This window comes from Sorex araneus, chromosome 3, assembly GCF_027595985.1.
Source record: "Sorex araneus isolate mSorAra2 chromosome 3, mSorAra2.pri, whole genome shotgun sequence".
Classification (NCBI taxonomy): Eukaryota; Metazoa; Chordata; class Mammalia; order Eulipotyphla; family Soricidae; genus Sorex; species Sorex araneus.
The window spans coordinates 229763071-229778044 of record NC_073304.1 but is presented as its reverse complement, the minus strand read 5'-3'; the positions used below and the strand labels follow the sequence as shown (position 1 = coordinate 229778044).

Here is a 14974-nt window from a genome sequence, read left to right as displayed (position 1 = left end):
CACTCGCTCCATGGAAGGCAGTGTGTACGAACTTCTGGAGGCGCTGGAGCTAGTCTGGACCCTGTCCTCAAAGCATCTTCATACACTTATCTCCCCCACTAAAGAACCCTGCTCTGGTACCACCTGTTTCCTGCCCCTCTCTCCTGCCATGTCTGCGTCAGACCAGTCCCAGTAAGATCCTCACCTTCCTGAGAACTAACCAGACACATGCTTTGCTGTGTGTGTGTTTTTTTTTCCTTAGCTTTTTCTCATGTTTCCTATTTCTTACCTCATAAAACCCCACGTGACTAAATCTACTGACCACCTGTCCCAAATACTGCTTTCCGGTGGGGCTTTCTTGATAATCCTAGTTACAAACTGGGGCCTGCTCTCTCCTCAGCGCTGTGTTTCCCCATTCCCCTCTTTCTGGCCAAATCAGTAGACCCGGCTATGGCGTCTATCTCCTTCTTTTACTCATAATGCTGACCAGTTATGACGCTTGATGTAGGAGGGAATCTAAAATCATCTACTCGAATTTTTTGGTTGGTTTGTTTGTTTCGCAATAGAGATTAAGCCTAAAATACTTTCTGAAATTGGATTTGTGTTTCTGTAGGTGTTTCTAGGAGGTTATTCTTTAGATGCCGCTGATGAAGACGAGCCTACGAAATGTATGGGATACTGTCCGCAGATCAACCCGCTGTGGCCAGATCTGACGTTGCAAGAACACTTTGAAATTTATGGGGCCGTGAAAGGAATGAGTGCAAGTGACATGAAAGAAGTCATCCCTCGGTAAGATTCAGGACCTTCTTTGCTCATCTGGAGAATGGTTTCCATGTTGTTTTTAAATTTGGTAGCAACACGTATGTCTGTGGAATATCATTTTCATAGAAAATGCTGATTACTTTTTTCTTCTATTCTTTACGAAATTGGGACAGCCGTGAAAATTTAAAGATGATTTTAAATTTCTAATTACAACATTATTTGAATGTCCCTGTAAGTCCTATAAACTAACATTAACATGAGCCCCTTTTGTTCAAGCTTTATTTAAATATGTGATTTAGGAGCATTATTAGCACAGCGGGTAGAGCATTTGCCTTGCACGTGGCCAACCCGGGTTTGATTCCCCCGCCCCTCTCGGAGAGCCCGGCAAGCTACCGAGAGTATCCCACCCACACGGCAGAGCCTGGCAAGCTCCCTGTGGCATATTCGATATGCCAAAAACAGTCTCAACAAGTCTCCACAATGGAGACGTTACTGGTGCCCACTCGAGCAAATCCATGAACAATGGGACAACAGTGCACAGCGCTACAGATTTACAGAGTTGTTCATAATACCGTTCTTGTGGGAATTCCACAGTTGTTTTAGGTGTTCCTGTCTCAGCCAGCACCAAATCCACCACTAGGGTGACGTTCCTTCACCAATGTCCCCAGTCTCACACCCAGCACCCCCACAAGCCTGTCCTCTTAGCAGGCACAAAATAATTTACTTTATGTTGTTTGCTACAACACACAACTAAAACATAAAATTGCTCTTTCCCTAATAAATTCCCTTCGTCATGGGGTTGTTGCTGAGAGGAATGGACGGGTGGGGTGGCATGCTGAATCTTTGAGGTTGCACAATTGCTGTGTGAGCTTTTTAAAAATCAAGTTCTTAATTTGCTTCCAACAGTGTCAATTAGGGGTCTAATCATAGTAAGTTTCAAGGGACTGTGCTAGACACAGCCCTGCCAGAAGTCACAAACTTTTGGTATTTATATACATCACAGTACATTCATTTTGTGTGTGTGTGTTTTTATCCTACAGAATAACAAATGCACTAGATCTAAAAGAACATTCTCAGAAAACGATAAAGAAACTTCCTGCAGGAATCAAGCGAAAGGTACTTTTTTAAAACAAAAAATAGGTGTCTAGGGCCCAGAGCGATAGCACAGCGGGGAGGGCATTTGCTTTGTACACAGCCGACCCGGGTTCGATTCCCAGCATCCCATATGGTCCCCTGAGCACCGCCAGGAGTAATTCCTGAGTGCAGAGCCAGGAGTAACCCCTGTGCATCGCTGAGTGTGACCCAAAAAGAAAATAAAAAAGGTTGTCTATTTCATTGAGAGTTTAATGCCTTGGTAGAATGCTAATAGTGAAGTCTGAGTATTGCTTCTCTCCCCACTGTTTTCTTTCCGTCCAGCTGTGTTTTGCTCTGAGTATGCTGGGAAATCCTCAGGTCACTCTGCTGGACGAACCGTCCACAGGTATGGATCCTAAAGCCAAACAGCATATGTGGTGAGTATGATACTAAAGACAGATAAGACACATTCTGTATTGCATTATACTTTAGAGAAAAAGAATCAGTTTTTTTTATTTATTTTTTTTCGAATCAGTTTTTTTAATGATAATTAATGGCTTTACATTGGTTTTATAGATATTTTAATTTAAAATCCCATAGTAATTAGAGATGAATTTAAATTTCCCTTTAACACTTGGAAACTTAATATTTTTCCTGAAGTGGGTTTTTTTTTTTTATGTATTCCAGATAATTGGCTGGAGCAATAGCACAGCCTATAGGGCCTTTGCACGCCGTTAATCCGGGTTCTATTCCTCCATCCCTCTCGGAGAGCCCGGCAAGCTACTGAGAGTATCCCACCCGCATGGCAGAGCCTGGCAAGCTCCCCGTGGTGTATTCGATATGCCAAAAACAGTCACAACAAGTCTCACAATGGAGACGTTACTGGTGCCCGCTCGAGCAAATCGATGCACAGGGGGACGATAGTGCTTGAACAACGGGACGGACGACAGTGCTACAGTGCTACATAGGCAGTTACTGAAACACAGAGCACTTCTGTCTAAAGCTTTTTTTTTTTTTTAATTTTCTTCCTTTCTCTCTCTTCCTCTCTTTCTCTTTCTCCCTCCTTTTTCTCTTATTTATGTGATTCCAGGGCGTGAAACCCCGGGCCTTGGGTCATGTCTTGTCTCACTGAGCCTTACACCAGGCCCTGGATGCTTTTTAAAGTAGGTTTTCCCCAAGGCCGAGAGATAGTACAGTGGGGGAGGTGCTTAGCGCACCTGCTCCAGCCCAGGTTCAACCCCCAGTGTCCCACGTGGTCCCGAAACCAGGACTGCTCCTGCGCCCAGAGCCAGGAGTAAGCACCACCAGGTGTGGCCCCAAAACAAGCCCCCCCCCCAGTTGTTTCCTTAGTCATTTAACATACAAATAATCTTCCTCAAATGATTGTCTTCAGTTTTAGTCAGAAGTTCTCTCAGGAATTCACAGTGCTGTACGTCAGCCCTGGGAGCATAAATTTTTAATGTCTTAAAAATATGCGGCCCAGAGGCTGGAGTGATAGATAGCACAGCGGGGAGGGTGTTTGCTTTACATGCCGCTGACCTGGGTTTGATTCCCAGCATCCCATATGGTCCCCCGAGCACCACCAGGAGTAATTCCTGAGTGCAGGGCCAGGAGGAACCAACCCCTGTGCATCGCCAGGTGTGACCCATTGTAGCACTGTAGCACTGTTGTCCCGTTGTTCATTGATTTGCTCGAGTGGGCACCAGTAACGTCTCCCTTGTGAGACTTCTTGTGACTGTTTTTGGCATATTGAATACACCACGAGGAGCTTGCCAAGCTCTGCCGTGCAAGCAGGAGACTCTCGGTAGCTTGCCGGGCTCTCCGAGAGGGACGGAGGAATCGAACCCGGGTTGGCTACATGCAAGGCAAATGCCCTACCCGCTGTGCTGTCACTCCAGTCCAAAAAGCAAAAATAAAGTGTGATGCCCAGGGCTGGAGCAATAATAGAGTGGGTATGGACGGTGGTGCGTACCCTGCACACGGCCACGCCAGTTTCATCCTATTGGGCTCCTGAGCACTGCCAGGAAGGGCTCCTGAGCACAAAGACAGGAATCAGCCCTGCTGCCTGCAACACATACGTGTGTGTGTGTGTGTGTGTGTGTGTGTGTGTGTTCATTTTGTCGCATATTTTTATAGCATGGGTCAATATCAGTTTTCAAAATATATTTCTTACATGGCATTATATAAAAATCAACAGAGTTACTATTTGGCATGTCTTCAAAGCTAAGGGCAAATAAATTAGAATCGAGAAATCATAATTTGCTTGGCTCTCATAACACTTGGTAATTTGATACACTGTAATGAACTTCATAACTAGTTGGCTTTCAAGAGACCCAGTGGTTTTGATTAACGTTCAGATGCATTCTTCCCTCCCTCATTTTGCAGGCGAGCCATTCGAACTGCCTTTAAAAACAAAAAGCGGGCTGCTATTCTCACCACCCACTACATGGAAGAGGCAGAGGCGGTGTGTGACCGGGTGGCCATCATGGTGGCTGGGCAGTTAAGGTACAGGCCCCCACAACAACGAACGCACCCTCGGGGGGACATGAGAGAGGGCTTTTGAGTAGCATTTCAAAAACCAGTAGTAATGCATATGAACGGAAATGTTTCTGAAAGGTTTGCTGAGTTCGAAAACCTTTAACTGAGTTTTCAAATGATTTGAGCCTCCAATATAATTATTTGGAAATCTGTTCATAGTATTCTTCAAAAAAAAATGGCTGTCTAATTTTTGCATTTGGAATTGGCTTCAGCAGGTTGGAATTGTTATTTTAAAAAATTGTTGAAAATAAATAAATAAAAAGTTGTTGAGCATTGGGGCTAGAGAGAATACGGTGAGCAGAGCATTTGCCTTACTTGCGCCTGACCTGGGTTGGGCTCCCCCACGCCCCCTAATGGTCCTCGGAGCCCTGGTGGGAGTGATCCCTGAGCACAGAGCCGGGAGTAGCCCTGAGCACCGCCTGGTGTGGTCCCCAAACCAAAAGCAAACAAAACTTGTTAAGCGTCATGATGGATTTTTAACCCCCAACCATCAGTATGTTTATACATTTATCAATAAATGATCGTGTGGGAGAAGGCGAATCTTGTTCTCTGAAGGATGCCAGTAATGCATTAGGTAGCTCTCCCTCGAGAAGCAGGAAGCTTCACTCGCCATCTCCTAAGGACAAGCTTAGCGAGTCCCCGCTGATGCATGAAAAGAGGAAGAGAGGGACTGTATCGTAGAGAAACCTGACAAACATCACATCAGCTCTGCAGCGTTATATGCGTATCATGGAGTGCCTGATACGATGTGATGAGAAAGGTGCTCACCGCTAGTGTTTCTTCAAAAACCTGGTGTCTCCTGGGGCCTGGGGAGATAGGACAGTGGATAAGGCACTCACCTTGCATGCAGCCAACCTGGGTTCAATCCTCGGCCCCCACCATATCGTCCCCTGAGCCCTGCCAGGAGTGATTCCTGAGTGCAGAGCCAGTAGTAAGCCCTGAGCATCGCTGGGTGTGGCCCCCAAGCAAAAACAAAACAACTTTGTAATCTCAGTCAAGTCAGGCGGGAAAAAATGTCAGACTACCCTAAATAAGAAAACATTCGACCAGAAGCCCCACCAGTTCTCAGAACTGTCTGAGTGATGAAAAAGAAGGAGAGGGAAAAACTCATAGATTAGTGGGGACTAAGAGAAGTGGTACCAAGTACTCTGTGGTATCCTGGATAGATCCTGGAACAGAAAAAGGACTTCCAGAAAGACGAGTGGACTCCGTTGACAGTTAAGTTAATGGTAATAAACAATATTGCTCTTGCAATTGGCACAAATTGCCCTGACATGAAAAATATTAAGGAAATTAGTAGGAGATGATCCATTATTTTTGTGACTTTTCTATAAGTTTATAAGTTTTCAAGCAAAAATTTTGTTTGAATCATTCTTTAAGTGAGAAGTCTTTAAACCTGGTAAGTAATTTTACAAGGTACTTCCTTCCATTACTGCAGATGTATCGGGACAGTCCAACATCTGAAAAGTAAATTTGGGAAAGGCTACTTTTTGGAAATTAAATTAAAGGACTGGATAGAAAACCTCGAAATAGACCGTCTTCACAGAGAAATTCAGTATATTTTCCCAAATGCAAGCCGTCAGGAAAGGTAAAGATTCTTAAATTTGAGTTTTATTTTCTGTAACAGAATCATCATAAAAACTGGTTTATTGAAGATTGGGGAAAGTCTATAATATTATTAATCTTGGAGTAATTGTAGTCCGATGACGGAAATTTCATATGAAAGTTTTATATGTGTTGGCTCTTTCAATATTGGATAGTGTAGTCACACTCTTATTCAGTAGCAAAGCGAGTTACTATCTTATGCATAGACACATCAGGCTTTGGGGCTGGAGGGATAGTACAGTGGGTAGGGCATTTGCCTTGCACACAGCCGAACTGGGTTCAATCCCTGGCATCCCATATGGTCCCCCAGCACTGCCAGGAGTGATTCCTGAGTGCAAATCGAGGAGTAACCCCTGAGCATCGCCTAGTCTGACCCAAAAAGCCAAACAAAACAAAAAACAACAACAAAACGAAATATCAAGCTTTAAAGCTATTTATACCTCTTTACATACATTTACAAATTATTTTTATATATTATAAAACATTTTATTGTATTTATCTATTTTAAAATAGGAATATAAATTAATTTTAATTTTGAACTTCAGCTTTAGAAAATAATAAATTTTAAATTCACATTTTAAATTTTAAATTCACATTTTAAATTCACAATTTAAAATGTTTCTTTATGCATTCTTTTTGTTTTCAGTTTTTCTTCCATCTTGGCTTATAAAATTCCTAAGGAAGACGTTCAGTCCCTGTCACAATCCTTTGCTAAACTGGAAGAAGGTAATTAATATTTGGAAAACATTGTGAGGTGGCTTTCAAGTGATTAAAAAGAACTGTGTTTGCAAAGTTTAGAAATTGGAACTCTGTCATGGGAACTAAACAATGGTGAATAAAATCTTAACATTTTAGGAAGTAAACCTAAGTGCTTAGGAGTGCGGAGGCCTTGGAGATGGGAAGGAAGAGAAGCAGGAAGAGAAAAATATGTTTTGGCAGCTTCAAGTTTCAGCGAGTTGATTACTGAGATTAAAATATTTATTGGGCAAAAACACTTCAAAAACATTTTAAATCACATAGAGCTATTATCCTTTACTCTTTAAAAAATTTGAAAAGTGAAATACTGTTTTTATATTTTTAACAGCTAAACATACTTTTGCCATCGAAGAATATAGCTTTTCTCAAGCAACGTTGGAACAGGTACTATAAAGTTAATTTTTTAAAAAAAATTTTTATTAGTGAATCGCTGTGAGGTACAGTTACAGATGTACAAACTTTCATGCTTGTGTTTCAGTCATACAATGGTCGAGTGCCCATCCCTCCACCAGTGCCCATTTTCTACCACCAATGGTCCCAGCATCTCTTCCACCCCCCCACCCCATCCCCCCCAACCCCACTCCGCCTCTGTGGCAGGACATTCCCTTTTACTCTCTCTCCTTTTGGGTGTTGTGGTTTGCAGTAGAGGTATTAAGTGGCCATCATGTTCGGGCTATAGTCTACTTTCAGCCCGCATCTCCCATCCCAAATGGGCCCTCCTAGCACCCTTTACTGAGCTGCCAAATAAAGTTAAAATTTTAAAAAATCCTTAAGTGGAATAAAGTAGTTCGGCAGGGAAGGAAGAAAGCATAAAAACTTGGTTGTTATAGATTATTTTTAAACATTGCATGATTTTAAAAACATGTTCTTCGTCTCGTCTCTATATTGTGAATAGCTCCATCTTCCAGTAAAGAAAATAGATTATCATAATCAATTATTGGCATGTTTGAAATGACAGTTGCCTAAATATATACCACCCTTCGTGAAAATCCTACTGAAATCCATTGATCAAAAACAATCTATTCTCTACGTGCCTCTCTGTGATAGTGGAGATGGTTCTGTTTAGATTCCAACAGCAAGGCTTGATATTTCAAGCATTAATGTCGTTAGACACATACTCACTTTTTAGCTAGTGTAAATTATTTCTGACGATTGCTGTAGACACATAGTCATTTTTAAAGCTCTAGTTGAACTATGATGATTGTGACGCAGAGTTCCGTATTCATTTATTCTCCTTCCACTTAGGTTTTCGTGGAACTCACTAAAGAACAGGAGGAAGAAGATAACAGTTGCGGGACTTTAAACAGTACGCTGTGGTGGCAGAGGACACAGGAAGATAGAGTAGTATTCTGATTTGTAATGTGGAGTCTGCTTACCGTATTTCTATTGTACTGTGGAGTCTGCTTACCGGGTTTATTTCTTTTTCACTTTACTTGGCTTTGGAATGTTCATGATTTGAATGGTAACTGGAGAACTACGAAAGCAGATGAGATTTTTTTTTCCCCCTAATTTTTATCATTGAAATGTTGTGGTGTTTCTTTTGCTTTTCTTTCAATAAAACTTATGTATAATTAATTGCACACTTCAGGTTCGTATCTGAAATGCATTGAACTGTAGTCTGTATGCGGAAATGTGTATTTACATTTTCACCTTTCTAAAGCAGCACTTCTGAAATTTATGATTTAAGGAAATAATGGTGGAGCAGTTTCATGTGGAACAGTGACTTTTATTTTTAAGTCGAGGCCGCATTTGTTGCATAGGTACTATCCCTATCAGATACAAAATTTAATACATAAAAATGCATATAAAAACATAAAAGTTCCTTGTTTCCCTTTGAGTTCTAAAATAAACTTTCTATGGAAGTTGACATTCTAAAATGCTGAAGCATAAATTTTACACATTCAGTGCAGCTAGAGGTTTGCAGGAAGTTATACCCATAGGCGACACCCATCAAGCATAATAAATGTATTGGGATCTCATTTTATTAGATAAATTAAAACATGGATAACTTAGGTACTGAGGAGAAAGGACAAGCCAATGTCATCCTACATCGTTGTGTAATCACAGTGAGCTTATGTTTCTTTAGCTTATAGCAATCCAGAACTGTCTTCATTACGATAATGAAGGGAAGTTTTTGGCTAGAATCTTATTAGAAGCATTCTCATTCTTTGCTATGACCAGAAGGCACAGACATCTATAGAACTGGAAGAATTAAACTGTACCTTTAGACCATTCATGGAAAATAACTTTCAAAAGACGTGAAATTTTAGTTCAAAATAAAATAATTTTCTTGGTAGTACTCACTCTTTTTTATTTATAAACTTTATTCTTTTATTTAATTTTGATTTTGGGGGTCACATCTGGAGATCCTCACTGGTTGCTCCTGGCTCTGCACTCAGGAATTACTCCTGGTGGTGCTCACAGGACCATATGAGATGCCAGGGATCGAACCTGGGTCGGCCACGTGCAAGGCAAAAGCCCTACCCACTGTACTATCACTCCGGCCCCTGTTGGTAAACTTTAGTATTTCATATCCCTATAGAATTGTCAGTATTTCATTATTTAGGTTTTTTTAGTGACACCTCAAATTCACTTTGGAATGTGGCACGTTATAAGTGAGGTTTGGCTAATTGAAGGTTAGCAGTAAACTGTGTATGGTTTTCTCTGATGCAAAAAATCAGAATTGCACTCTAACAGTTCAAGTAAGGTTATGGGCAATATCATCTTAGAACCACTTCCTGTAGAACACATATATGGGCTATAGGCATGAAATAGTATGAATTATGCTCGATGGCATATTTCAGTTAGATAAAATGAAAATATTAACTTTGCAAGTCAGTATTTTAGGAATGTGTTTCTTGTATTCTAGTAGAACAGCAAAGCAAAAGGTCTGGTGCAGAGTCACTCTAAATCACCACGTCTTTCCAGAATGTTTGAACTACTTAGCACTGCCCTGTAGCACTGTCCTCCCGTTGTTCATCGGTTTGCTTGAGTGGGCACCAGTAACGTCTCCATTGTGAGACTTGTTGTTCCTGTTTTTGGCATATCGAATATGCCACAGGGAGCCTGCCAGGCTCTGCCATGCAGGCGGGATACTCTCGGTAGCTTGCCGGGCTCTCCGAGAGGGATGGAGGAATCGAACCTGGGTCAGCCGCATGCAAGGCAAATGCCACATCTGCTGTGCTATCGCTCCAGTCCATGAACTTTACCTACTTAACATAGGTTTTAACTCTACTAGGTTCTGAGACGTTTGTGATTTGAAGTAGGGCTCCTTCCTCAGTTAGAGACATGACATATTCCCTTGAGTGTTCTGGCTACAACTATGCATATTCTAAAAATACCGACTTTACCAACTATCTCTGAGGTCCGCTGACTAAATAAGCTGTCTGAAAACTTTGCTTGGCTTTGGCAACCCCTTCCTGGTTGATAATTCATGCCAGACCCAGTTTATCTCTTTCTATCAAGTCACTTGCCTCCAGGTACCAAACTTTTTATTCTTTACCTAGGAATCTCATTTTCATATCTTGAGCCAAAGTTATAACTTTTGCTAACTTTAGGTCTGCGTGATGAATACTAGTCAAAGACATTGGGGTAAAAAATCTTTACCTTTGTAGATAAATTAATAAAAAGCACACTGAATTTTCTCAGCGAGCCATTGCTAAGTAGGCATTGTAAATTTACGGGACTGGAGCAATAGAACAGCAGGTTGGGTTTGATCCCTGGCACCCCATAGGGCCCCCTGAGCACTGACTGCCAGGAGTGATTACTGAGCACAGAGCTAGGAGCAACTTCTGAGTACCACCGGGTATGGTCCAAGCCCCACTCCCACCAAAAAAGTGCATGAGGCCGATCGATTCCTCCATCCCTCGCAGAGAGCCTGGCAAGCTACCAAGAGTATCCTGCCCGCATGGCTGAGCCTGGCAAGCTCCCCATGGCGTATTTGATATGCCAAAAACTGTAACAACAAGTCTCACAATGGAGACGTTACTGGTGCCCACTTGAGCAAATTGATGAACAATGGGATGACAGTGACAGTGACGGATTTACAGACATCTTTTAATGCCTAAGATAATTACCTTGGATTTCTCTTTTTCTAAACTATGTGTTTAGAAAACTATGTGTTTAAAAAACTATATGTTATCTCAAATACTAAATATAACTCAGAATAAGAAACAGAACTGTCTATAGTATACCAGAATGTTCTGTGAAGTGATAGACTTTCAGGAAACTGACCATACAGGCAAAGATGGGCGATTTTTGGAAGAGGAACATGACCAACATGAAACATACCTGCTTTTTCACATTTATTTGGTCACCTTCACTTTATATCTGTGAATGTGTGAAAGATGTCAAGTATAGCTTTTCCCTGCAAAGTTAAATGTAAGATTATACTTATATTATACATCAAACCAATATTTTCATTATTCTATTTGTACCATTATCATGCTTTTGTTGGTAGACTTTTTGAAAATATATATTATGGTTTTTTTTTAGATTTTTACACACTAGAAGTGAATATAGTTTGGTCATGTTTTTAATGTTATTTCTAGGAGTCTTCTGATTCTCTTATCACATATCTTTCTTTTTTTTTTTTTTTTTTTTTGCTTTTTGGGTCACACCCAGCGATGTTCAGGGGTTACTCCTGGCTCTGCACTCAGGAATTACTCCTGGCGGTGCTTGGGGGACCATATGGGATGCCGGGGATCGAACCCAGGTCGGCCGCGTGCAAGGCGAACGTCCTACCCACTGTGCTATCGCTCCGGCCCCTCACATATCTTTCTTATTTAGAAGTACAATTTCACTTAGCATTTAGGAAAGCAAGGGTAGATGGGATGATAAGAACATGAGGCAGAAAGTCAGATATGACATATATCTTTATTCATAACATACAGTTCACATTTTAAAGCACATATTTCTTTATTTCAAAATATCTAAAATTGATTATGATAACTTTTCCATACAATCACAAATTGGTCTAAGGACACATGGTAGGTAAAGTTGAAAAGAACAGCTCATATTTTCATTCTTGATACAATTTAAAGTTAAGGCTGCAATTGATGGAGTGACTGTGGTTATTCCCTCTAAGGCAAACCTCTATGTGCAGTGGTTAGGAATTAGGTTCTTGGAAAAACAAAAATGTTTTATGAGAGTGAACTATGTATTCACTATGTTGACTCTTAACCTGAGCTTATAATTTGTTCTCAATAAATGGAGATTTCTTAAAAACATTTTTTCTTTTAAATTGACACAAATGATCACATCAGTATTTTCATCATTAAAATGTTGTTACAGTAAGTTAATTAAACAGACATTTTGGTAACTGTTTAAAATATGGTGTTCTTTGGATTGAAAGAGAACTATCACTGTTGACACTGTGACATTTTAAAGTATGGTGAGTAAGAAAATAGTTACTTATATAACATATTATAATATATGACATATGCTTTGCTAAAGATTCTAGCAATTATACTTGGAGCACAGTTTCATTAGTGTTAATGGTTTTATTTTCTGATGATTGGTCAGTTGACATTTTAATTTAGATGTATTCTGAATTAAATACAATTATTTCATGTAGTGTACAAACGAGCATTAATTTTTGAAAGATATAAATGCTTATCTTAAATTATTTTTAATATTGCTAACATTAATTTTTCATCTTCTTCCCCAAAAGAAAACACTGCATAAATTAAAAGACTTTTTTTCTCAGGTGAATAATTTTTTTATATCAGCTATTCTTATAAGGTAAAAGTTTACTTATTTTTATTCATAACGTGTTAAATGTAAGTAATTTTCAGTGCTATATTTTAAGCAGAATAAATATTAGCAACTAGCTTTAAGAATTGAAAACTGACAACAACCCTTCATTTTGTATATTGAAATGGATTATTTGTTCTTTAATATTGATAAATAATGAGCACTCATATTAGAAATTGAACTGTATGTCAGTAATTTTTAAAATACATAAGGGGTATTCTAAAGTGTAGAAGAAACTGACAGTTACTTACATTTTAACTCATCTTGCTGTTTTAAACTTAATTTAGGTATAGGTCTTTGTATCAAATCTATTTTGTGAAATGAAGTACTTTGACTTATGTTTTATTATATGTATTTAACAGGTGAAGTCATTCCCAAATATTTGATGCTACATTTTTACCAACCTTATTAGAATGTCTCAATGTATTTGCCTATTCTAAACTTTTATTGAAATAATATTGGTTTGAAATATTAAATGAGTTTCAGGCACAACCTTGTAATTCAGCGTCTGTGCATAGTGTCAGGATCACCTCGGAAAATCTACTTTTCCTCCACCACCATATGGTTGATCCTCTTTACACACTTTTTTCCCTTTCCCTGCTGGTTACCACCATTTTGTTCTTGCTATCTGTTGCTTTGTTTTGTTCATGTATTTTATCTTCCACATTTGAGTGAGATCAGATGTCTTTCTCCATCTGATTTATTTGACTTAGAATAATGTCTTCTAGGTCCATCTAGGTTTGCAGATAGCAAGATTTAATGCACACCCACATACACACATGTTCCTGAGTTGTATTCTGTTTGTACATATACTACATCTTTATTTATCACCTTTTAATGGACACTTTGGTTGTTCCCCTATCTTGATTATGAAAAAATTGTTGTGGTCAAACTAGGGTGTTTGACAACCTCTTTGAATTAATGTTTTTGTATTCTTCAGGTTAATATATGGAATTGGAATAGATGGATCATATAATATTTTTATTGCTAATATTTTATGTACTTTCCATGATAGTTGCATCATTTGTATTCCTGCTAATAATGTCTGAGGGTTTCTTTTTACCCCCATTCTCAGCAACATTTTTTTTTGTTTTGAAGGACCAGAAGTAGAGGGGTTTGTTTCTTTATATAAGCTATTATTACAGGTGTGACATGATACCATTGTAGTTTTGACAGTATTTCCCCAATGATACATGATGATAAACATTTATTTACGTGATTCTTAACCTTTTGCATCTGTTCTTGGAGAAGTGTCTATTCAGATCTATTTTTAAATCGGGTTGTATTATTATTGAGTTGTATACGTTCTTCATTTGTTGTCTGAGTGCTTTTTGAATCATGCATATTAATCCTTTTTCATATGCAAGAGGCAAATATCTTATACTATTCAATAGGTTGCCCTTTTGTTTTTGTTTTTCTGATGATTTGCTGTGCAGACACTTGGTACCGTGTTTCTATCTTGTTTATATCAGTTTTCCTCCCTGCTGTTGGAGTCAAATCCTCAAAGACATCTAACGAGTGATATTAAAGAACTTAATGAGTGTGTTTTTTCCTCTGTGTATTACATAATTTCAGGCCTTACATTAAAATATATTTTGAATTAATATTTGCGTATGGTGTTCTAGTTATATTGCATTTACATTATATATGCGTACATGCACATATGTGTACATAGACAAATGTAGGTATACATTACATATATACATTACACGTATTACATGTAGCGGTCTAAGGAGTTATTCTTTCTCCATTGTATACTCTGGCCTTCTGTGTTGTGTATTCGTTGTCATATGCCTGTAGGTTTACATCTTCATTCTTCATTCTGTGCCTCTGATTGGTGTGTCTGTTGTTAGTCCGTTATTGCAATGATTTCATTGCTGTTAGTACCGAAGACATCGGGAAGCATGAGGCTTCCTTTGTCTTTTTTTCTAACCTCAGTATTGCATTGATGCTTCAGAATCTTTGGTGTTTTCATATCATTTTTAAATTCTATTTCTATGGAAAAAGCATTTTTCTGATAGAGGTTGTACTGAATCTGAGTACTGATTTTAGTAAGATGGTCATTCTGTGTGTTCTTCTAGTCCACAAACATGGATTATCTATTTCGTTATATCATCTGTTTTGTTTTGTTTTGTTTTTAAGTTTGTTTGCTGCTTGCTTGCTTTGGGGCCACCCCTGGCTTTGCTCAGGGCTTACTCTTGGCTCTGTGCTCAGATATCACTCATAGCCATAGTGGAGCTCAGGGGACCATATGTAGTGCTGGGGAACCAACTCACGTCAGCCATATGCAAGGCAAGAGCCCTGCCTGCTGTACTATCTCTTCGTCCCCTCTTCTATTTCCTTTACCAATGTCTGCTTTCACAGTATAGGTCCTACACCTCTTTTATTAAACAATAAAAGGGTTTGTTAGTTTTCTGTTAGTTTTTTTTTGTTCTTTTGTTAGTTTTTTGGGGGGGTTGTTTGTTTTTATTTTTTGCTTGTTTGCTTTGGGGACACCCCTAGCAGT

At 39.2% G+C, this 14974-nt stretch overlaps 1 protein-coding gene across 4 annotated transcripts in view; it reads left to right on the top strand.

The window, feature by feature from the left end:
• Nucleotides 1-14074, top strand: part of ABCA5 (ATP binding cassette subfamily A member 5) — a 98652-nt gene extending 84578 nt beyond the window's left edge. For all 4 annotated transcript variants that reach the window (XM_055133603.1, XM_055133604.1, XM_055133605.1 and 1 more), the window contains 8 exons: nt 593-768; nt 1782-1857; nt 2158-2252; nt 4201-4320; nt 5792-5941; nt 6605-6684; nt 7043-7098; nt 7960-14074. In XM_055133603.1, coding sequence (XP_054989578.1) covers nt 593-768; nt 1782-1857; nt 2158-2252; nt 4201-4320; nt 5792-5941; nt 6605-6684; nt 7043-7098; nt 7960-8067 — 861 coding nt within the window. In that variant the 3' untranslated portion in view covers nt 8068-14074. The remainder of the gene's footprint in view (nt 1-592; nt 769-1781; nt 1858-2157; nt 2253-4200; nt 4321-5791; nt 5942-6604; nt 6685-7042; nt 7099-7959) is intronic.
• Nucleotides 14075-14974: the final 900 nt, after the last annotated feature.